The sequence below is a fragment of the Schistocerca serialis genome, chromosome 3 (genome assembly GCF_023864345.2).
Source record: "Schistocerca serialis cubense isolate TAMUIC-IGC-003099 chromosome 3, iqSchSeri2.2, whole genome shotgun sequence".
Lineage (NCBI taxonomy): Eukaryota > Metazoa > Arthropoda > Insecta > Orthoptera > Acrididae > Schistocerca > Schistocerca serialis.
In genome coordinates, this window is record NC_064640.1 from 276,374,533 (window position 1) to 276,399,447 (window position 24,915).

A 24,915-nucleotide genomic window follows, 5' to 3' on the forward strand; every position below is an offset into this window, starting at 1 on the left:
ACCGCATTCTGGCTCTGGGGTACCCAGAGGCCACTGGCATGGGCCTTGATTGGCCGCCATAGTCTCCTGATCCGAGTACACGTGACTCCTTTTTGTGGGGACTATATTAAAGACAAAGTATTCATCAATAATCCTAAAACCATTGCTGAGCTGCAAACAGCTATTCAGGAGCTCAGCAGCGATCTTCCGACACTTCAGCGGGTCATGCAAAACTTCTCTTTTCGTCTGCACCATATTATTGCCAATGATGGCAGGCATACCGAACATGTCATAACCTCAATCTGAGTATCTGTAGTGACATTTACATGTTGAATGAAGTGTGTGCACACTGTAGTTTGTAACTAATTTACAATTTTTCAATATAGTTCAATAATTGTCACTCTGTATTTGCTAAAAGAAAAAGAAAGTGTGTTCATATGAAATACTTGCTGTTGTGTTGGTTACTGTGGGAGTCAGCACTGACACAAACGAGGAAGGAGAAAAGTTGCGATGGCCGGTGTCAGACGTGCAGTTACTTTTCCACACTATAACTACTCACAGTACACATGCTAAGTATTGTCCTCCTATTACTCAGTATTGATGCCCTAGAAGTCTGCAACTGAACTGAGCCTGAGCAGAGATGGGCAGCTTGTTGAAGTCACCATTGACAGGGGGTGTTGAACTCTGTCTTGCTGGAGGTGTGGCGCTGCCCTCTCCTTCCACTGGCACACGGGTCAGCGCCTTCTTGATGCCATTTTGTGGTGCTGCACTGGTTGGTGTGCAGTTGATGCTTCGGACTGCACAATCCTCCTCTCCAAAGTGTCACACTGTTGTTGCGTAGGGAGCCATCTTGCCAGCTTATGACAACGGGGAGTGGGGAGGCAGGAAGCTGGGTGGCATGAGGAGCCAGGAGCCACAAGTGGGACCAATGCTGAGCCCTTGGCCAAGCCCCAACATCCGTCCTGCCCTCCGAGGGGAACGTCAGTTGGATAACCCCTGAAAAGGTACCCACCCTCCTCTTGAGCCAGTCTGACAAAAAACAGAGGGGGCAGTGATGACAAAGGCAGTGACGATGACAATGACGACGATGACGATGACAGTGCGGTCCACGACAGGTGCTGGGAAGGTGATCTACTGTGACAGCAAAGGCAATGGGTCCACCTCCTTCGATTCTGCAGGTAGTGCCGAAAAGGCACCTGGGCGCAGTCACGCCGGCTACAAGATCCTAGTAGGATGCAAGTATGGGGACAGAAAATCTACGGAAGAATCTCACAATCTACAAGCACGAATCTGGTTCTGATGGCGGTGCAGCATCCCAGCAGGACCTTCAATTAAATATATGCAAGTGCCAAAATTTCGAAGAACCTTTCCTCTCTCCCAGTGACCAAAACCTCTGAAAAGAATAGAATCATTAGGGGCAGAGCAATACTTCGGAGCATGGGAGGCGCCGTATGCTGCAGTGGGTGTTGCAGCTGGAGCAGTATGTGGTGACACCGGCCATATTGAAGCTCTGCCAGCGATGGACTGTCATGGTGCTGGGAGTGATACATTACAAGGAAGAACAGCGTTTGCTCCCGTGTGTGGATGCATGTAGCTTGTTCATTTGTAGCTTGAATGTACGCACAAATCATTCAGCTTCTCTGTTTGACTGAGGATGAAATGGAGCATTGGTGAGTGATACCGTTGGCTACAAAACTGTTCAAAGTCCTGAGCCATAAACTGTGGTCTGTTGTCTGTATCCATACTTCAAGCAAACCTTCCAAACAAAAAACAGATGACAAAGCCTGAGGTGTACTGTGCGACGTAGTTAAGTTCATGAGCAGTGCAAATGGATGTTTGCTAAAAGAGTCCACAGTGATAAGCCATTGAATGTTCTTAAAGGGACCAGCAAAGTCAATATGCACTCTTTGCCACGGCAATTGAGACTTTGGCCAAGCTGAAAACGTTCGCGGCAGGGGTGATAGAGTTTCAGCACAAGCTTGACACTGTGACATTATCTGTTCAATGTGGGCATCCATGCCCGGCCAAGTACAGTGCCACTGTGCTATCTGTTTTGTGCATACAATTCCCTAATGTCCTCGGTGGAGCAATCACATCTTTTTGCAACACCTAAGGAATAAACACATGCAATGTCCAGAGTCATTTTGCAATGAAATCACTCTGTGCTGGATGGAGAGGCCATGCCAGTGAGCAAAATATTGGCACACAAAAGAATTCTGAATGTTCTGCACTGAATGAGGCCAAGCAATACGGATGTAGTGCAACAAAAGGTTCAAGTCAGGGTCTTCTTCTGTGGCCTGTGCAATTTTTCTGTAGTGCAGTGGAAAAGTCTGTAAAAGTTCAGTGTCCTGACAACAAGATTGACAGTAATGTCAAATTCACAATTGGGACCAACAGTAGGCAAGAAAAGGCTTCAGCATGTGCATGCTTCAACATGGGCTGTTACAATATGTCAACGTTGCAGTTTATGAGCCGTGTGTGGTGTAACAGGTTGTGACAAATGAAACAAAGACTGAAGTGGTTTATGGTCTGTCACTAGGTAAAACCTCCGACCAAACAGATATTGGTGAAACTTTGACACACTATAGATAAAAGCAAGTGCTTCCATCTTGGTTTGGGAATAGTTACATTTAGTCGTGGTCAATAACTTGAAAGCGAAAGCTATCGGCCTGTCCTGTGAACCAAATCTGTAAGAGATCACAACTCCAATCTCGTACAAAGAAGTGTCCATGGCTAAAACCACAGGCTTAGTGGGATTGAAATGAACAAGGCATATATCACTCAACAAGGCATTTTTAAGTTTCTGGAATGGAGCCACAGTGTGGGATGTGTTGTGTATAAACCAAATATAATATGTCATATTTCCGAGAACTGCCTGTAATTCCATCACATTCTGCAGGGCAGGGAGGTACTGGATGGTCAGCAAATGTGACTGAAGGTGGTGAACGTCTTGGCTATTAATAATGTTACCTAAGTACTGAATTTCAATCTGAAAAAAGGCACATTTGTCCAGGTGACACTTCAAATATGTAGCTGAAAGCACTTGAAAAAAAAGAGTACGAACATTATCGATTGTTCCTCAGGTGTATGTCCTGACACCACAATATAGACAAAGTAATTTGAATAGAATGGATTTTTTACAGTAGGCTGTTCTAAGTAGCTTTGTAATATGGTAGGCGTGGCAGTGCTGCCAAAGGGTAATCACAAAAATTTGAGCAACCCTACATGTGTGTTGACCACAAACATGTTAAGACTCCTCATCTAGCAGAATTTGGAAATGTGTGTTGTGTAAGTCAATTTTTGAAAAATAGCGGCCTACACCAAGTTTGTCCATTAATTCCTCAGGGCAAGGCAATGGACAAGTATTAATTATTTATTGTTTGTGGATTCACAGTGGGTTTGAAGTCAACACAAAGACGAAGTGTTTGAGAAGGATTTGGTAAGATTGCTAAGGGAGAAGCCCATTGACTGGTTTGGATAGGAGTGATAACACTATCGTCTTGCCATTGTTTAAGTTCACTTGTAGCTTTTTCTCTAAGTGCATGAGGGACAGGATGTGCCTGAAATGACTTAGGTTACGCATTCTCCTTCATTGTAATGTGCACCACAAAATTATTTGCTCTGCCAAGTCCTTCAGAAAATAAATCAGGGAACTCCTCAATCAATTGTGTAACATTGTCTTTTGGGTTGAAAGCAGAAACAGAAAGTGCATTGTCCTGAATACAAAGACCAAACAAATCAAATGAATCTAACCCAAAAATATTTTCACAGTCTTGTAAACACAAAATTGTAAATGTCATCATTCTGGTGAGAGACTGGAATGTGGCAGGCAAACTACATGTATTGTACCAAGCACTGGAATGTGCTGGCCATTATATGCAGCATTTTGTCAATTGTGGCGATCCCAGCTGTTCATAAGTGGCATGATTAAGCAATGTAATGGAAGTGGCATTGTGTAACTGAAGTCGCACACAGCATCTGACAATGATTTAAGTTCACAAACAGTTTGTTTGACTGTCATAGCACAGCAGTTGGGAAGGGTGAGGGCACATCCTGAATCTGGTAATTACTAGGACCAGTAGCAGTTTAGAAAAAACTAGATTCACTGAGTGAGAAAGTGCTCCGTACTTACAAAAGTGAACATGGGTAGAAGTATTTTTCTGTTGCAAACACACACACACACACACACACACACACACTCTCTCTCTCTCTCTCTCTCTCTCTCTCTCTCTCTCTCTCTCTCTGTACATGACCTGGCTTTCTGCAAGTTGTTTTCAGCGAAGGGCAGTTTTGTCTTTTATGTGTGGCAAAGCAGTGGGGACATGATTTCACAGCAGACACACACATTGACACTTGTTTACACTGCCCATGGCACGGTGGCCTGTTTATGCATGATAGTTGGGCACAAGGCCATACCTGTTTGTCACTTTGTGTTACACTGCAAATGGGAGCTACCTCAATGTTTTCTGTGGAAATATCACACGAGTCCTGATGTTCAGTAATTTGTAACACTTGTTTCAAAGTAGAATCAGAATGTTATAGAATTTGGTCATGAATCCTACTGTCTGGCACATTGTATGTAATTGCGTCACTGTAGTACTGTCCACAGCTACAGTGAAAATGACACTGTCATGTCAAACCCTGAAGTTCAGTGACCCACTGACGGTATGTTTGTTCTGGCTCTTTCCACAATTGAAAGAACTTGTGACAAGCAGCAGCAACCTGTATCTGATACTCGTAATACTTAGTGAGGGTGGAAACTAAAACTTCAAAAACCAACAACTCCAGCCGGGAATAACTTCTGAGTGAGGAGGTCAACTCCTGTGCCGGCCATCGACAAGAAATTGAAAGTTTCACTGTATCTTGCACTTGCTGTGTACCCCTCATTCCTCTCCTCTTGTTATTCACTGAAGGCTCAGAACAGTGGAATGCACGGAGGCAGAGCCATTGATGTGACTGACTGTTGTGGCGTAGTTGATGCAGCAGTAGCTTGTGCATTAATGAGCTGCTGGACTGCCATCTTCAACTGCGACATTTGGTGGTTCTGAAACTGAATAAACTGCATTAGATCAAAGCCAGCAGTAACCGGAGGCATAGGTGCAGATGGTGTAGGAGGTGGGTTAGAGGACATTTTAATGAGTGGAGCACTGCAACAAATTAATTATAAGCAATGCAGATACACAAATAGTCGAAGTGTTGCTGTAAGTCTGCTAGAAAGAACACAATTAGTGACAACATTCCTCTGAAAGAAAGAGGGAGAAATATTAGTGATGCACTGTGATAGAGCGGCGAAGAGCGAAGGCAGCGTTGATTCTGTAATCCACAGTGCCAGATGTTCTGTCGGCTACTGTGGGAGTCAGCACAGACACAAAGAAGGAAGGAAAGAATTTGCAAAGGCCGATGGCAGGAATCCAAAATGGTCTGTACGTAACATTTGCAGATTAATAGAACACTTTATTTCTAAAAAGGAAAGAAACATAACTTAATTTCTTGTTATGAGATGGCTTGAGGGGCTTCCTGTGCCTCCTACATGCGATTACTTGTACGCACTATTACTGCTCACGAAACGCAGGGTAAGTATAGTCTTCCTATTATTCAGTAATAATGCTCTTGAAATCTGTGACCAAACTGGGCCAGACTAATGATGGGAGGCTGGCTAAGTCAGTGTTAACAGGGGGCACTCAACTCTGTCTTCCTGGAGGTGTGGCACTGCCTTCTCTTTCCATTGCCACATGGGTCAGCACCTTCTTGATGCCATTTCACAGCGCTGCACTAGTCGGTGTGCAGTCAATGCTTTAGAACTGCACACTTGTGACTGATAGTAGTCACAGATTTTTAATATTTACCAAAGATACCAGAAGGCATACAGTAAGGGGCAGAAACTGATGCTTATGCAGAGTTACAGACAAACCATTTGTAGAAATCCTAGCAGTGTCTCAGGTAGTGAGATCCAGAGTTAGACAAACTGCTGAGAAGAAAAAGAAAGTAATGACAGGAATTTCTAAATTCCATAAATTGTTTCACAAAATTATCAGTAATTGGGGGTTAACAAGGAAAATAAATATGAAAGAGAAATTTTTATTCTATAACTACCGTTCAACTAAATCCGTTTTTACAACTACAGCAGAAATTGTAGCCCAATTAATGCCAAAGCATTTCTTTATTGTCACCTCTGAAGTCTTGTGTTGAGAAGTCAATGGAAAATCTAGGACAGATGATGTCTAAATCCAATAAAAAGTAGATCCATTTTCCAGGTGCAAACTGGAAATGTTCTGTATAACTTGAATGAAGTGGTGGTGGTGGTGGTGGTGGTGTTTTGTCAGACTTGCATAGAACATTTTTCAGTGTCCTCAGAATATGGAGGTATATTTTTACACATCATAATCTGATACTACTACTGGAGGCCATGCTTTCTGACATGGACACTTTATAGGAATTTTCTGTGAGCAATAGGCATACAATGTCATTTGATACAGCAATTTAGGTCATTGACTAGAAATTATAAAGATACCCAGCCATACCCCTCACTCCACAGTGCTTCAGCTGTAAGGAGAATGATGTTCGTGAAGGCAATGTGTAAAGGAGGTTGTTTAAAAATACTCTTGTGACCACCCAACCTAGAATAGTGTTCAAGTATGTGGGACACATACCACTAACAGGGGTATTGAATATATACAAAGAAGGGCAGAAGAAATGTTTATATGTTTGTTTGACCAAGGGGATAGCATTGTGGATGTATTGAAATATCAGAATTGGCAGTCACATGAAGATAGATGCCAACTAACTTGCAACATAATTTCAAGAACCAGTATGAAGTGAGGACCCTAGGAATGTACTACAGCCTCCTATATGTTGCTTTGTACAGACTACAAAGACAAGATTAGACTAATTACAGTGGACACAGAGGTGTTCGAGCAATCGTTATTCTCGCGCTCCATACAAGAATGAAACAGAAAGAAACCTCATCCAGGAAGATTTTACAGACAGATTATTTATAACATCAAAGTTATTTATTCTGTTGCTATGAATGTAGTAAAGTAACTTGTATTGATAGTCAAGTCCAATTTTCTTCAGTTTGTGTCCCTGACAGTAATTATGTTGACTTCCTTTGTCTTCATGCTTTCTAAAAATATCATTGTTTGTCATCATACTGATGATGATAGAGATGATGTGGGCCTTTCTTCCAATGAACATTTTTAAATTTCAGCTTCTCTGTTCCTCTTCATTGCTTTTGTGACTCAGTTTATAGCAACTTGGTCTGAAATATACTTGGGTAATGCACTACCTTCTTACACAGTTCTGCTGAAATGGTATAATTCTTTCCATCCTTCATTGCTATTGAGGATTTAACATGTTACACTGTGTGGTACTGCTGTTGAGGACATGTAAAACTCTTTGCCTTGCTTCATGGACGTATCAGTCTAGTGTTAACCTTACAACTCATTGTAAGCTTGCACCCGTTAGTGCCTCTTGTGTTAAACTAAGGAGCTCATTTAATGCAGAGCTGTTTATTCATGAAACTCTGCTTCATGAAACTCTGCTTGTGCTATATGACCACAGAAAGTTTAGAATTGTTTCTTTCTGTCACATGCATTTATGTGCGAAGTAAATAGATAAAGGATATATTACAGTAGTATTTGATTGTAATCATCATACATGTGGACAATAAACACTGTGTAATAAAGCATCAAAACTATGACACTTATGCATATCACCTAAAGGGTGGAACTGGTCATGCCTTGCGAAATTTATTATTACAACTGAAGATATCACCTTAACTTCAATTTTATGTGTTGGTGACAATTGTTTTTTGTCATTGACATAAGTGTATGCAGAGTACAATAGTAGCATGCTACTGAAAATTTTGGTGCAATATTAATCTGAATAGTTCATATATAATGGGATTTTGAAGTTGGGAAGGTTTGAAAAAATGGCAAGAAAAATCTTGTTTCATATTTTTAAACACTTTGAGTCAGATCATGGGAAGACCACCTACAGCAAAAACCTGTATGGTAATAGTACTAATTGTTATCAAAAGAAAATTTTTGTTGAATGTGTCTCTTTGTTTGTTTCCTATTGTCATGGTTAAAGTTATGCTCAATAATGTTGCAGGTAAATTACTGAAATCCTGTTCGTCAAATATCTGGTGGTTGTAATTAAAGTGCATCTACTCACAGATGCTGTAATTTTTGTATGGCAGCGAAACTTGGTAGACATTCTAATGCGGTAATGCAGAACTGGTTTAGGACGCAAAAAAAAGGTTCCAACTTCAGGCACCAGATGCACATCTGGCACTATACAGCATCTCCTTAATGTCTCTGGTGCACATATTGAACAAATTGTGTAAGCAACGGTTAATAACATCATCATCATGCCTTTCTCACTTGTTTGACCTTTCCCGCCCATGTCCCGTTCCTAATCCATTACATATGGAAACTGTATGTCTTTCTTGAATTCACAATGCCAGATTTGCCCTTGATGGCCAAAATTGGAACTAATTTTGTTTCAAGTGTAAATAAGTTCCGCATTAGAATCTCTACCAAGTTTCACTGCCATGCGATAATTACAGCCCACACTGGACATATGTGACCTGCTGCACTTTTAACATTCTGTATATACAATGTATTCAGTCACATGTGCAACACATTACTATCACATTGTATGATTCCAGAAAGGTTAAAATATTGTATCATCACAGCCTGTTAGAAGAAACATAGAACAGTTATTAAAAATAATTGCTGCCCTGTCTCACTACTTACTTCCTTGTTGAAGATACTGGAAAAGATTACGCATACAAGAGCATTACCAATTTTTCAATTACATAATCAAATCAAACAACATTTAAAGGTGAAAGATTGTCAGCTGGTATTTCAGTGACTTGGCAAAAAAATTTGATTTTGTAGTTCACAGTATACTCCCATAGAAGCTTAAATATAATGGCATCGCAGGCCTTGCTGGTAACTGTTTTTCAGCCTACTTAACAAAAGATTGCAGAAAGTCTCATTAAGAAATTCGTGCAGTGCACGCAAGGAAACCATGTTCAGAGTGGAGAAAAATCACTACAGGTTTACCATGGGGATCAATATCACGTCTCTTGTTACTCTTGTTATGTATGTAAATGATATGCTGATTTTTGGCCAACAATGCAAATAGCTTAATGAAACCTAATGAAAAACTTCCACACTTTAAATTTAAATAAAATGTTCTTGAACATTATAAATTGTTCTGTATGTATTAACTGTCAGTGAACTTTTGTAAAACACAATCCCTGCAGATCTATGCTGCAGAAGGCCTGACCTCACTGAATGAAGGAAAATCTACATGTTTATGCTGCTAAAAGCCTAAACTAGTTACCACACGTTAAACAGCTTCTTAAATGTCTGATCCATATGAATTTTGCATTATGGGTAGTAGCAGACTTTGGAGATGAAAAATGTCAAAAAGGTCACTTACTTTTCCCATTTTCACTCATTAATGTCTTATAACATCATACAGAGTGCTTAAAAAAGATTTTCCAGTTTCTCGTGATTATATCTGCTACAAGTATGAAGAGAAAAACTTGGAGTGATTTTTAACTTACCTGTAGGACTACAAAGCTTTTGTTATCAAAACAACAATCTGGTTTTAGAATAATATATCTTTTAAATGCGTGCACATACAACCATTGGATCCTTTTTACAATTTTGTCTACGATCAAAGTTTCCATTTATGTATCATAAAAGTTCAATGTGCCCTCCACTGCATGCCTGACAGACAACATCCAGACAATAGCTGAACTCATATTACACTTTTGTGAGCATGTCTGGAGTTAAACCATTCACTTTTATTGCCATGTGGTTCCACAGTTCTCACAAAGTTGTGGGAAACAGGGCCACATAGACAGTCTTCCACAACCTGTAACATCCCTCCAAAAAGAAAAGACATACATACTGTGAGATTAAGTGACCTTGGAAGTCAGTGGTGCAATGTTAGACCTATCATCCCTTACAGGTGATCCATCATTGAGGCAGTTCATTGTTAAGAAATGCTCCAACAACCAGTTGCCAGACTTTATCTTCTAAGTGAAAGAAGATAGAAAATTGGGGTAATTTTAACTTATGCATATGAACTAAGTTTATGTTGACACCAGTTATTGCTTGTTGGTTCATGTGGTTGCCTGTAGGGGACTCCCTGGAGCACCTTGCTTGCTCACTCGCTCACTCACTTGCTCGCTCGCTCACTCACTCTCTCGCTTATGCTAATAACTGAAATTTTTGGCATGATCTCACAATCATGGAAAAAGCCAGATCTTAAATGTATCCAGGTACACGATTCATGTTGCCGTCTTTTTCACAAAGAAGAAGAGGCCTTGAATCTTTTCTCTGGAGATATTACAAAAGGTGTGAAGCTTTGGAGTCCGTCTCTTGTGCTCGAGTATGGTATGTGGCTACTCTGTTTCCCATATTCATGTTGCAGTGGTGCACTTTTCTGTTTAATTGGAATGTAGCTTCATCAGTAAACATTAAATGTGGAAGGAAACTATCTACCCTTTCCACACCCAGAATGAATTAAAAAAAGACATATTCTTGTTTATCAGCACTATGACCACTTGTATCCTGTACAGCAGGAAACACAAATGTTACTGCAAAACTTACTGAAGAGATGCTCAAGGAAAGGCTAAACCTTCGCTGGTGTGATGAGCAGATTTCTGTGGACTATGTACAAATCTCTGTTGAGTGTGGTATATGTCTTGAATTAGCATGTGATGGTTACATGTGGATTTCATCTTACATAAACAACTAGTGTCTTGAAACTGTTGTTGCCATTGTTGAATGCTTTGAGCTGTAGGAGTTGCAGTGCTGTACTCTGAACAAAACTCCTTCTGCACTGTTGTATGAATTGCACCTGTTGAAGTAGAGACAAAAATGCATTTTGTTGCTCTGTTGTTGCCATCTCAATTCTACGCATGTTGGGTAATGAATGAACAAGTGAGTGAAGTGCTCTAGGGAGTTTCCTACAGGCAACCAAATGAACCATCAACTTATAACTGATGTCAAGATAAATTTTTAGTTTGTATGCATAAGTTAAAATTACCCCAATTTTCTATCTACTTTCACTTTCCTGAAATTAGGTGTATCTATTTGAAGCAACCTTTAATATGGTACAACTCTTCATTGAAGAAGTGTGTGGATTGCACAGAAGTGTGCAATAAGGATAATATATGGTGTTTACACTATAACCACTTGTAGATTGCTATTTAAACAGTTGTGTATCCTGACAACCACCTCACAGCACATCTACTTCCTAATGAAGTTCATTATCAACAATTAGTCACAACATTCTTAAACATATACTAGAAGAAGTAACTTACAGTATCCACTGCTCAGGCTTAGTGTGATAAGAGAAGCCTTTTTGTGTGTATCTTTTGTATGTATGTAGATCATTGTATGTGGAAAAGAAAAAATTAAACATAGCTTACAGTTAATGTAAAAGACAATTGTGTAAGTGGCCATATTTTTCACTGAGGAAGTCCATTACAGTTGTAAATTAACTGGCATTTTCCACCCCATAGTAATACATCTCAGTTATAAGCCATGGAACCTGTAAATAACAAACAACAGATTTAATGTGACTGGACTTGAAATATTACCAGTAGGATTCAACAGAGGTTATGTGAAAGACCTTTCTCCTCTTTTAGTTGACAGACATAGAAAAAACTTCTACTTACCCAGTGATTGCAAATGTAAGTGTAAACAAAATGTGATATTTCTCACTATTGTTTCTGCCATATTCTCTGATAGTGTCTTTTTTTCTCCTTCTGAGCTCTGACTCAGCTGCCCACTCTGATTCTTACAAGTTTTCAGATTTTGTTTGTTTCACGTATTTCAATATTGACTTGAATTTCCCCCATCTTTCTGTGACTTTCGCGTGGGATTCTGGATGACTTTCGTATTCAAAGTATATGTCTCATTTTCCTTTCTTTTGGTAGGTGATGGAACTTGGGTATCTTCTATTTTAAGTATCATTTCACCCATGTCTCATGCAAACCATCCTTCCATAGATTCTGGAACTAGATATCCACTGTCTTTTTGTGTTATATGAATGCGATCAGGAACTTAGTTTCTACACATTTTTCCTCTTGAGCCTCCATGATCAGTTTACAGTGTAGTAACATATCACCTGTCCAGAGACCATTTGATGTGGTATTGACACTGTGATGAACATTTTTATTTTGTTGTTAGGTTATCATAAGTTTTTTTGCAGAGGAAGTTTACTGAATACTTACTGATTGGAAAGAAACACTTTTTAGGAAGAAAATGTGCCAGAGGTTGTCCAGATCTCTTCCAAAGACCATATTGTATATGTATTACAATTTGTGGAAAAACTTGTCATTTTTATCATCATCGAGTACATCAATTAAACCTGTTACAAAACTGTATAACAGTCAATAACGGGTTATGAAACGAATTTTGTGTGTGAAGTGGAACTTATGGCTAAATCAAAATTTTGCACAATTATGCTTAAAATTTATTAGCAATGATATTCATTGGTCATGCCTAGACTGTTTACAGGATGAAACTGGCTTCCACTATGAGCTCACAGGAAGAAGTTATTAAAGTAGTACATATTGATTTGTCACTTTAAAAGTAGTATTACCAGTGCATAAGCAAGAAAATTGTGACCTGAAATGCAGAAGAAAATTTTTTTGCGAGCTAGTGGAGCTGATAGACGAAAGTAATGTCAAAAACAAGCTGGATGGTACATCTGTTTGCTCAGTGAGTCAGTTTCACTTTTGGAAGAAGCTCCCATGGAGATCTCAAAAACTGAAAAAAATGTAAGTGGAAAAGTGAAAAGCAGAATGAAAAAATTAATTCTGTGTTATAAGTGATTCGCTGCCCAAAAATATGGTGACACCAAATTCCACAGTGGATGTCTTCCTAAGAATCAGGATCCATCAGGTGAACAAACATTTCAGAAACCTATACAGTTCACAGGATGGTTCAGCAGAAGTATCTTGAAAGAATTACTGTAGAGTATTCATCCACATAGGTAAAAATTCTCATAGAAGCAGCACTGAAGAGGAAATTGTTAGTGAAACAAAAATGTAATTCACTCTACCAGTAACCTCTGCAAAGCATATAGAATTTTAGTGAGCAGTATTGTCCACAGAAAATCTTTCAGTGACATATATGGAGGTAATTAACCACAGTACAAACTAAAACTGTAACACTCTAGGGGTTCTGTTTATGGGTTGAAATAAGTGCTAAAGGAATAAATGATTTGGTAAAAGTGGTTTGCATTTAAATAGGTTAGGGTCCAAAATTCTTAGCAAAATGTTCACTGATACATATAAAATTCTAAATAATAGGGGAAACTTATAAGGAGGGATGGAGATGACACAAAGTGCGGTAACAAAAATGGCAAGACTGAAACACTACTAAAAAAAGAGTACAACTGAAACCATTAATAGGAAAGAATGCCCTTAAGTACTGCAATGGAATATTAGTGAACTAAGTACTGAATTTTTTTTTAAACAAGAGTAATGAAATTCATAAATTAGAAATTATTCTTTCTGAATGTAAAAATGTAAAAGTTATTTGCCATAATGAACATTGGCTTACAGATGATAATATTAAAATCTTTAATAAAACTGAAACTTTCAAATAGCCAATGGCTTTTGAAGAGAAGAGAAATCAGTTGTAGACTCTTGCGTACTTATTCATTCTGATATAAAATATGAAATAAGAAATTATTTTAATTATTTGAATCAAGATCGTATATTTGAGAGCTGCTGTGTTGAGTAAAGGGATGTAAATGTCACACTAATTTCTACTTATAGAGTACTAGAGAAAGCTACAATTGAAGTTTTTATGATCAAATTTCAGTGCCTGTTTGAAAATCTCAATAAAGAAAAAAAAGGAAAAATAATGCAAGCCATGAGAGAAATGCACAGTCACTGACCTCTATTGATAATATTTTAACAAATTGGGTTTAAAGATGTTTATAAATTTTGCTTGGATTCAAATATATTGGACAACACTCATTGTTCACTAAACTACCATTATTCATTAAACTACCAAAAATTAGCAAAGAAATTTCATGTTACAAATGCCATGCAAGAAAGAACTTCAATAAAAAAAAATCAGCAATATTTAATAATAAAAGAGACTGAATGGACTTTTGACAGTTGTATTTCAAGCAGTAGTAACTTTGACAAATTTGTAAGTAGCTTTCTTGAAATTTTTCATGAAGCTTTCCCAGTTTTCCAGTGACTGGTAAACTTAAATGGATAAATCAATGTACAAAAATTTCCAGTGCCTAGAAGAGGCACTGAAATTTAATTAAAACAGACGTATTACTGAGTATGTTAGACACTATGATGCTACATTTAAAAAAGGTTATGAAAGCATCCAAATGAATACAAGTTCATTTTAAAACATAAGTCAAAGCTAGTGTGGTCCATTACCAAATAAGAGTTAGAGTTAGTACTCCTGAAATATCTAGGATTAAAGTAGATAAAAGCTTTACTATAAACACAGCTTCAAATGTCAGAGTGTAAGAATTTTTCATCAATGTGTCAGATGTTGACATAGCTGAATATTAGAGTAACATAAATCCCTTTGGACTCCACGAAGAATCTGAGTATATCACAGCTTTGAAATAAGTCTCAAAAAGGATGTGGAAAATGGTATATTGTCATTAACAAGTAAAAACTCTGCTGGATGGGATGGGATAACCACAAAGTTGTGTATCTCATAGTAGCACCTCTTTCACTTAAATAATCAACCAATTTTTCAAACAAGGATGCTTTCCTAATGTGTTAAAGTATGCCAAAGCCAAACTTGTGTTCAACATAGTGTTGAGAGAAAACATGAGAAATTATCACCCTGTTTCTATTGCAAACCTTTCAAATTGTTAGAGAAAGTAACTGCATAACAATCAACTTATAAAAGAAGTTGACATGATCAAATTCCTTGGACTAAATGTGGACAAGAACTTAAGCTGGAATATACTTATTGAATTCCTATCAAATAAATTGAACAGTTTTGAATTTGAAATGCAAGTACTAACAACTTCTACTTATGTCACTACACAAAAAGTAGCACATCATAGTTATTTTGAATCAGTCATTCAGTATGGTATAATTTTCTAGGAAAGTTCAAATACTATATCTCGAATGCTGAAAATGCAGAGGAATAGTGTCAGATAAGTGTGTACTGAATAGCAAAAAGAATCTTGTAACCTGTTATTGTGGAAACTGCAATTTTTAACTGCTCCCTCCATATACATTTATGAGTTATAACCTCCTTCCACGGCAGACAAAAATTACTTGAGGTGTATCAGTTTAACCACACATACAACACGAGACACAAAAAGAATTTTATGCTACCTGCACACAAATTGAAATTGAATGCATGGACTTCACAGTACATGGGGATGACAGTATGTAATAAATTGATGGGCAAAAAGTATTTCATATGAAGCCAGAGATTCTATGAATAAGGCTACAACAAATTCTGTGGGAGAAATGTTCATGGAGGATGAAACCATAATTTGAGCAATTGATAACTTAGTATTAGATTTTATTATGTATGTAACAAATCGTATTATTATTAGGAGGCTATTATTAACATCAGTTGTTCTACGTTTATGGTGAAGCTTTACCACAATATCTGATATTCTCCTATACCTGAATCAAATGATTTAGATTATGTAATGTATGAGACTAATAAATGACAGTTCACAAAGGAAAGATAAATGACAAATTTTTCTCTGGTTTTTCAAGTGCACAAGTTCATTTACATGAAGTTTCTACTTTTTGTAACAACATTCAAACACATTTTTCATTGACATAAAAAAGATAGTCCAGAAATGGAAAAAACATATTTTTAGCATTAGTTTTGTGAACTCTGAAAATATAAAATAATTTGTCATGTATCTGCATGAAGTATGTAATCAGTGATTAGGCAATGGTCCTTCTTATAATGTTGTTTGGATGTATTATATTGTTTACTGTAGAGAATTTTGTGTGCTGTCCTGAGTTATTTCAGAAGATATAACTCAAAATTTAATAAATTTTTCGAGATGCATATGTTTTCAAAATGTTTTTAATTTATCTGTTTGGTATGTAAACCAAGATGACTCAAATATTCATAATATTCCAGGTGGTGTATGTAAAACTGCAGCTGTTGCAATGGTTGGAAATGACTGTGGGCGGGCAGATGGTCATATAAAGGGTGTTATCAGATTTCTACAACTTGACAATGATACTTGTGTAATTGATGGTACTATAGATGGATTGGAACCAGGAAAACATGGCATTCATGTATATGAATGTGGTGATATTTCTGATGGTTGTGAAAGGTAATTTTTAATCTGTCACTGTTAAAAAAAAGGAAAAGATAATGCACAATTGTATGGATGTGAAAATGAATTTGCTTGTATCTGTTAGTCCGGATTATTGGGCAGTTAATATTTATGTATGTTGTGTGTGAAGCTGTGTAGCAGTACATTGTTCAGTGAACTTAATTGTTAAGGTGCTGTCAAAATCAGATAGATATTGTATTCTCTCTCTCTCTCTCTCTCTCTCTCTCTCTCTCACACACACACACACACACACACACACACACACACACACACACACACACACACACACACAGAGCTGGAAAATAGCCAGGCTCGTAAGTAACAATACTATTGTAACATTGCACAAACACAATATCAGCATTCCCACCAATCAACTTTTAATCCGCTTCCACATGAAGGATTATGCTAATGCTGAATGACATAGTAATCAGTACAAACTCACAAAACAAAGGAGTACATTAAGGCACAGTCTACCAGTGAAGTACACATTTGTCGCATAAATGGTGGCACTTGCTGCGCCATCTGTGCTGATGTGAGGTGGTCTCTTTAGGCCAGCTGTGGATGTGTGCACTGTTTAATTATACATGTTCACTGTATGGGATTATAATACTCCTTCCCCCTTCGAGGAAGGTGTTCTCCAAGGAGGTGTCCATGCCTTCTCGGAAGGGAATGACTTCTGGAGAATACAGTCTGAAATGGCGCAGGTGTGGCATCCACTCTCCTGCGAGAGACCATAAGGGAGTACCAATGATGGAGACACATGTCCACATCCTGGCAGGCACTTGGCAATGGAAGCAGCAGAGAAGACAAAGGCGACGGTGGCGGTGACAGGCTGCGTAGACAGAGGTGGCCTTGTGCTAACTATTTCGCCCGGTGGCAATGGCATCCAGAACACAGACAGTGCAGGAGTCCGAGGGGGGTATGGACCACGCTAGGGGACCAGCGTGGATGGTGGAGGTAGACCCAGGAGTGGTAGGGTCTCCGGTGCTTGGTTGGACATTTGTGGGGGTGACTGGTCATAGTGTTGTGACACCAAGCCGTCGGAGGTGCGCACGAGACAGAGGCAGCAGCCTCAGAACTGATGGATGATTGCTGTTATCCACTTAAAGCATCGGCCAAACCTGTGGGCCCAGACGGCGGAGGCAGGTGGAACTGCTGTGAGGCAGTTGCTGGTGGATGGCTGGGCATCAGTCGAAGCAGGTGAAGGAGTGGCAGTGGTGGCCATATAAAGCAGTTCTGCTGGGTTATGATGACAGCTGGAGGGATCCTATATGAGTTCAAGGATCCATTGAGGGCTTCCTTGGGAGAAGATAGTGTGATGTCTTTTTTTGTCTGAGTTTTGAATGTAATGACCAACCACTTCACCCTACCATTGGACTGATGATGAAATGGAGCAGATGCAACATGTCAGATGTCACTCTGTACAAAAATCTTTGAAATCCTGAGACACTAATTGTGGGTGTCTGTCAACAGCATATTCAGTGATCCTTACAAGGAGAAAATAATTGCGAGGGCCATGACCATAGCAGCTGTGGATGAGTATGGGAAAGGAACTACATAAGGAAACTTTGAGAAAGCATCAACTACTACAAGTCAAAAGGAGTTTAGGAAGCAACCCGCAAAATCAGCGTGAATATGCTTCCAGAGATGCTGGGGAGTGAGAGACAAGGAAAGAGACACCTGTAGTGCTGCTTGATGGGTGGTGCACTTCAGGCAAGCAGACACAACATGCATGATCTCATTGTCAAAATCTGGCCAAAGCACACGATTGTGGGCCAAAAATTTTGTACGAGGAACACCCCAATGGCCCAGGTGGAGAAGGCGCATGAAGTCCCACTGCAATGCAGACAGGATCACTACCCTGGGCACTGACTCTTCAGTAGCTAATAGTAACACACCATCGAGAATGGAGAGCATAATAATTGCACAAGGGATCTGATGCCTGGCCCAGTGGCGTATCTGGTCAGCCATGGTGGACAAATAGAACAACCTGACATAAAACAGGATCGACCATGACAGCTGCCAAAATCTGAGAACTGGTAACGGGGAAACCATCCACGATGTTTTGGGCTTCAACGTATAAATGGAAACACAACAGTTCATCCTGATCAAGTTCTGGATTGGGGGCCAATCAGCAACTGAAAAACAGCATCAGCATTACCGTGTTGTGCTGTGAGGTGGAAATGAATCTTGTAGTTATAGTGTGACAGAAACAGAACCTAGTGTTGCTGGCAAAGGGCTGCTTTGTGTGGAAGAGATGCTGAAGGATGAAAAAGAGAAACCAGAGATTTATGATCAGTACTCAAATGAAATTTAAAACCATATAGGAAAACAAGAGATGTTTTTAGTGCATACACAATAACAAGTGCTTCTTTTTCTATCTGTGAGTAGCACTGTGGTGCCTAATTCAGAGTTTGGAAGCATATGCAATTGCGTGCTCAGAACTGTCCGTGTATTTGTGTGCAAGAACAGCCCCACAGCCACACTGGGAAATGTCTGTGGCCAAAACAAGATCTCGGAATGGTTGGAAGGTAACCATGCAAGGTACCAAGTGTAATTTTGACTTCATCTGGGTAAAAGCAAGCTCACGGGTGGGTAACCAGTGAAAAGGAACACATTTATGTAAGAGAGCATGAACGGACTGAGTCACTGTGGCTGCATCAGAAAGAAATTTATGGTAGTACGCAATCTTTCTGAGAAAGACCTGCAACTCTTTGACAGTGATAGGAATGGCAAAGTGGCAATGGCATAGATATGCTGGCTTTAAAGGCTTGACACCTGCATGTGAGATTTCAAAACCTAGATAGATGATAGGCAGCTGAAAAAATTGCTGTTTGTCTAAGTTAAAATGTAACTTGGCAGCCTGCACCACTGTGAACGAGGCACAAAGATTTGCCAAGTGTTCATCTGGTGGGCAACCGGAGACCACAATATGATCCAGGTAGTTAATATGTCTCGCCACGGAGACCGTGAGCTGCTCCAAAAATCATTGGAAAATAACAGAAATGCTAGCTACGCTGAGTGATAGGCACCAGTATTGGTATAACCCAAAGGGGGTATTCAGTATGAGGATGCGTTTGGAACCATCATCCAGAGGCAGTTGCAAGTAGGCTTCTGACAAGTCTATTTTGGAAAAATATTAACTCCAGGAAAGCTGTGCTAAGAGTTCATCTTAATGGGGTAAGGGATAGGTATCAATAATAGGCTGTGAATTTACTGATGTTTTAAAATCACCAGAGCTGAAGGTGACAGTCAGGTTTTGCAAAAATTACCAATGGAGTAGACCATTCATTAGCGGAGACAGGTGTGACAACACTGAAGGATGTAAGTTGATAGAGTTCTGATATGACTTGCTCCTGTAAAGCCATTGAGTTTGAGCGGGCACGAGAAAAACAGGGGCGTGCTGTCAGTTTCATTGTGGTGTGAGCCTTGTAATTGATAGCACATCCAAAACATTCTCAAAACAGTGAGGAAAATTCCGAGCAAAGTGTGTCCAGTTCTTAGTACAGAACTTGATCTGATAGCAGATGCACTTTGTCAGAAATAGAGAATCCAGAAGTTTTGAAGGCATCTAACTGAAATACGTTTCCTCTGTTGGCATCATCCACTAGCATGAAGGTCAAAGGCTGAACAGCTGCTTTATACACTATGGGAATAGAAAACTGCCCCAATGTGGGTATTTGTTATTTGTTGTAACTCCCCAACCAACAAGAGACAGGGGATGACCCCGGTGATCCAAGATCAACATAGGTTTGAGAATTTATCAAAGACACCGCCGCACCCAGGTCTATTTGCATGTTTAACATCATGTCCATAACACATACTTCAATGTACAGTTTGTTTGGGGCTTCTGTCGCGTGTGAAAAACTGTTCACATCCACATTCATGTTTGATGGAGGAGGTGGAGAGCTACTCACGGAAGCAATATGTCCCTTTCTTTTACAGTAGTCTCATACAGCCAAACACTTTGATACACAGCCTGCTCATGTTGAACCAAACAGTTAGGGCATGACAGGAGAGGAGCACGCATCCACAGTTGTGATGCTGACTGTTGTTGCTGTTTAATATGGCACTGCACCAAGCATTGTGGAGAGCGCGATTGCACCACCGTGACGTCATCTTCCCCCTGTGAGCTAACTGACAGTGGCTGAGGAGGAGAAGCAATGGCAACTACTTCAGACCAAGCGTCTGTCTTACTTTCTGCTACCCTATACACTTCAAAAGACTAGACAATGTTCAAAACTTCTGCGAGAGAGGGATTTTCACATTGTAAAGCACATTCATGAACTTACCTGCCAGTCAGGGCCCAAGTGTGAGATAGCATGTGAGTTTTAGTAACAAACTGGCAACTATGGCTAAGCCCATGAAGTTTCGCTGCTCGAGCTCTGTATGACTGTTTCAGCTGCTTTTGACAACAGTAGAACTCGCATGAGCAGCAATAACAGTGATGAGTGATGAGCAGAGAGCAAAAGAGAGGCTGGTAGGTTCCTGAAGAGGACCTAGCTGACACAAGGAGAAATCCATGACAGAAAGAAAGCCTTACACATGTTGAGGTTGGTGACAACAAAAGCTTGGAAATGTTGCTGAAGGTGTTTTTTGTATGTATCACAATCTTCTGCAGATTCATCATATGAAGGAAACCGTGGGGGTTGCATCAACAGTATTGAATATTGGCGTGTCAGTGATGCTGCCAAATTGTTTCATACCATGGAGAGAGAGCCTGCTGTTGATTGGTGAGAGCTTGCTGCTGTTCAGCAAGGGCTTGAAGAATTTCTTCCACTGTCATACTGGCCATAGTGAATTGCAAAACAAAATGTGCAGAGTAGAATACCGCACTTGTCAACAGAAATATTGTAATGTTGCACAAACACAATATCAGAATGTCCACCAACCAACTTTTAATCTGCTTCTACATGAAGAGGAGTACACTAAGACACTGAATGACATATTAAATAGTACAAACACACGAAACCAAGGAGTACTTTTAAGGCACAGTCTGGCAGTGAAGTATATATTTGTGGCATAAACATTGGAGTGTCTGAGGGCCCGGTGCGCTGGCTTGTATAAGACTGTTTCGCACACGGCGTGGCGCTTGCTGCGCTGTCTGTGCTGATGTGAGGCGGCCTCTTTAGGCTGGCTGTGGAGGTGCACGGTGTTTTAATTTTGCATGCTCACTTTGTAGGATTACAACAGATAGAATTTAAAAGTTTAAAACCCTGCTTTCAGGAAATTAAGTGTGAGCCTATTTATTGATGAGAGACTCCAAAGACCTTGTTAAGGAGCTATTACCCCAGACATCAAATTATCCTGTAAAAGGAAGAGTTACATTGAATCCAGATCTTCAAATAATAAAATGTAGGAACTTTATCAGAATTAAAAATTCACATAGTAAAATCAAAATTAGTGAAAAACAAGAGTGTGCGAAAATCTTCAATATTTACCATTCCTTCCCAATAAATATTTTTGCTCATATGTCTAGTTTAGAGAAAAAGAATTGTATTCTCTATGACAGTAACTCAGCAGCCCATTTGTGTACCATTAGACATAAAATGGAAAAATTTTACACTTATTTCTTACTGAGCTTCAAATCTTGAGGAATGGTGACTCCCATTTCAAAATTAAGCTATCTGGGACTGCTTTATAAACACTAATAAATTCGTGATGAAGTGCTTACCAAGTAAATGGATGCTTAAACAGTCTTATGAGTGTAAAATGTTAATACAAGTAGTACTAATTTTCTGTCTTCCGTACATATACAATTTGAAATTACCTGACTGTAAAACTAGCCATTGTGGAGATACATTTCCATAGTATACAGAGTAATTTTTTGGCTAAATGATAATTTTTGCAGAGCTGAATAAAAGGAAATCATTTGATTGGCTTGATTAATGCCTGGCATGCCATTATTGTAGTCTTTGTGTTAGTTTTCAAGAATTTTCTTGCTGTTTTGATTACAAACTTTAACATATTCAGCACAGTGTGCATGAAAAATGCAGAGAACTTCCCTTTTGTCCCTCCAGCTGCTAACAACTAAAATTTCGTTTCTATGCCAAACCACTTGACTTTCCTTCAGTTTCAGAGTAACTAAATTTTGTGAAACAAATACTAATAAAGAGATAGAAGGGCTGGCCAGTACTTACCTCAGCTCAGTACAGCCAATAGATACACAAAAAACAGAACCAAAAATTTATGTTCCTAGCTTTCGGAACAAATGTTCCTTCATCAGGGAGGAGAGAGGGGAAAGAAAGGGAAGAAGGGAAACTGGATTCAGTTACTCACAACCCAGGTTATGAAGCAACAGGAAAGGAAAACAGGGAGGGTAGCAAGGATGGAGGCATGGTTGTCAGAGGGAAGCCAAAGATATTCCATGCCTCCATCCTTGCTACCCTTCCTGTTTTCCTTTCCCTGTTGCTTCATAACCTGGGTTGTGAGTAACTGAATCCAGTTTCCCTTCTTCCCTTTCTTTCCCCTCTCTCCTCCCTGATGAAGGAACATTTGTTCTGAAAGCTAGGAATGTAAATTTTCGGTTCTGTTTTTTGTGTATCTATTGGCTGTACTGAGCTGAGGTAAGTACTGGCCAGCCCCTCTATCTCTTTGTTAGTATTTGTTTCACATCTTTATATGAGATTTTCCATTAATCATTTAACTAAATTTTGTGTGTTATTTGTTATGTTGTTGCGCAATGTTCCATTAACAATGGTTTTTTGAAAGCAGATAAGTTTTTTCAGAGCTACAGAATTATAAATTTGTTATATACAGCAGCATGTATCCTTAACTCAAACAATCAAACCACAAAACTTCTGACTCGTCAGTGCAGAGGTTTTTATCTGGAATTTAACTATTGCTAATAGTGCCATTGGAATGATCCACAACTGGTCTAATTTAATTGTCAATCTTCAGATTGCAGTGAATCATCTGAGAAGTGAAAATATCTGTGTCACAACTGGAATCTACTCCTGTTTGTGGCAGATTGCCAGAACTTGACAATTTAAAAAAGAATTGTACTTCGGTAATATTTGGTTTATGGGAAACGAGATCTCTCTTGCAGCAACAGTCAGAGAATCACTTTTCTTTCAACATCATCTATTGTGCTCCATATAGAGAGTGTAGTCATTATACTCCTCGCACATTTTTCTGTTTCCTGGCTTGTGTGTGCTATCGTCTGCATCTGAATTCACAGTAGACTGCTCACTTCAAGGTGACTGATAAATGCTTATGCCTTCTTATACCTTTTGAGAATTTTCCCATGAACCCTTCCCACTCTAATTCATTGATGTTCTACATCAGTGAGCATTACTAAAGTGCGTGTCATATATCTTGACGGCCGAGTTTAGGTTCGTTCTGCGCATCTGACGTCACAAAACACAGTCAGCCAATGAACAGAGAACGACGTTGCCAGATCTCGACTGCAGTGCAGAGCACGGACGAGTGTCTTCAGTTTTAGAAACGTTCCATCATAAATAAAGTAATAGAACAGAAGCAATGTCTTGATAGCAGACTTTCTTTTATAGAAAGTTTGGAAAAAGCATTCTTTATACCAATTGCTTCATATTCTATTAATTAAATCAAACAAGCAATAAGACTCCTAATTCAGGCGATAGCAAGGAAAGGTGTTTGTTTCAATCTCACGAACTGCTTTTTCGCAATAAAGAACAGCGGTAATTGTTTATTTCCTATTGTACTTCGACGAAGCGTGAGTAATTCATAGTCATACCAACAGTGTTTATAAGTAGTTGTGTGAGCTGTTAGACTCCTTATGGAGTTAAACTATTCGATGAGCTGAGGTAGCGGAACGGTTAAGGTGTTGGGCTGCCAAGTGAAAGGTTATGAGTTCAAACCTTGTGTGGTGCGTAAAATTTTCTTTATTTAAAAACAATATTGGAGTGCCTTACTTCACGAATTTTATTCGTTTGAATGAAATTTCTAATGCTTTGCCTCTTCATTAACTTTTTTGCTGCTGCAGACACGTGCTCCTCGCATTCCGCACTGTGCGCGATTTTGTCATCACTGTACTTCTCGCCTGTGCAGACACATGGTGTTCCCACTGCTTTGACACACTTATAATTCGATTTCACAAAAACTATTTGGCCAAAAAATTTGATTTTTACACGTCTTCTTGATGATACCTTCCCCCCATAAATGACTTAATTTTGTTTTGATGTGCAGCATTAAATGTAGTAAACCATTGCACGAAATTTTGAAGAGTTTGCAGAGGTAAAAGTCCATAGCGTATACTTTCCGTATGGTCGATTTTAGTTGCCACAATGTTGAGAATGAAATGTAGACAAGATACCTAAATTTCATATAATATTTACTGTATAACAATATCTCATTTAATTTAAGTACCACATAGGTGTCGTATGTAATATTGAGAAATATTCCGTCTTTCGCGACTGTAATAAAAGTTTTATTTACACACGGCGTGTTTGGCTTTATTTTAAAGCACTTCCATCGGTGAAAGGTATGGCACATACACAATGGTATTCATGTTCTATTTCTTGTTTTTGTTCCACAGTCACAGTTTTACCAATGGTATTGAAATATATCCCTCTTCTGCAACTGTAATAAGCGACTTATTTAGACCAGACA

At 39.1% G+C, this 24,915-nt stretch overlaps 1 protein-coding gene across 1 annotated transcript in view; it reads left to right on the forward strand.

Annotated features, from left to right (window-relative positions):
* Nucleotides 1-24,915, forward strand: part of LOC126470055 (copper chaperone for superoxide dismutase) — a 97,841-nt gene that overhangs the window by 19,271 nt on the left and 53,655 nt on the right. The window contains exon 3 of the mRNA XM_050097560.1: nucleotides 16,125-16,323. Within this exon, the coding sequence (XP_049953517.1) occupies nucleotides 16,125-16,323 (199 nt within the window). The remainder of the gene's footprint in view (nucleotides 1-16,124; nucleotides 16,324-24,915) is intronic.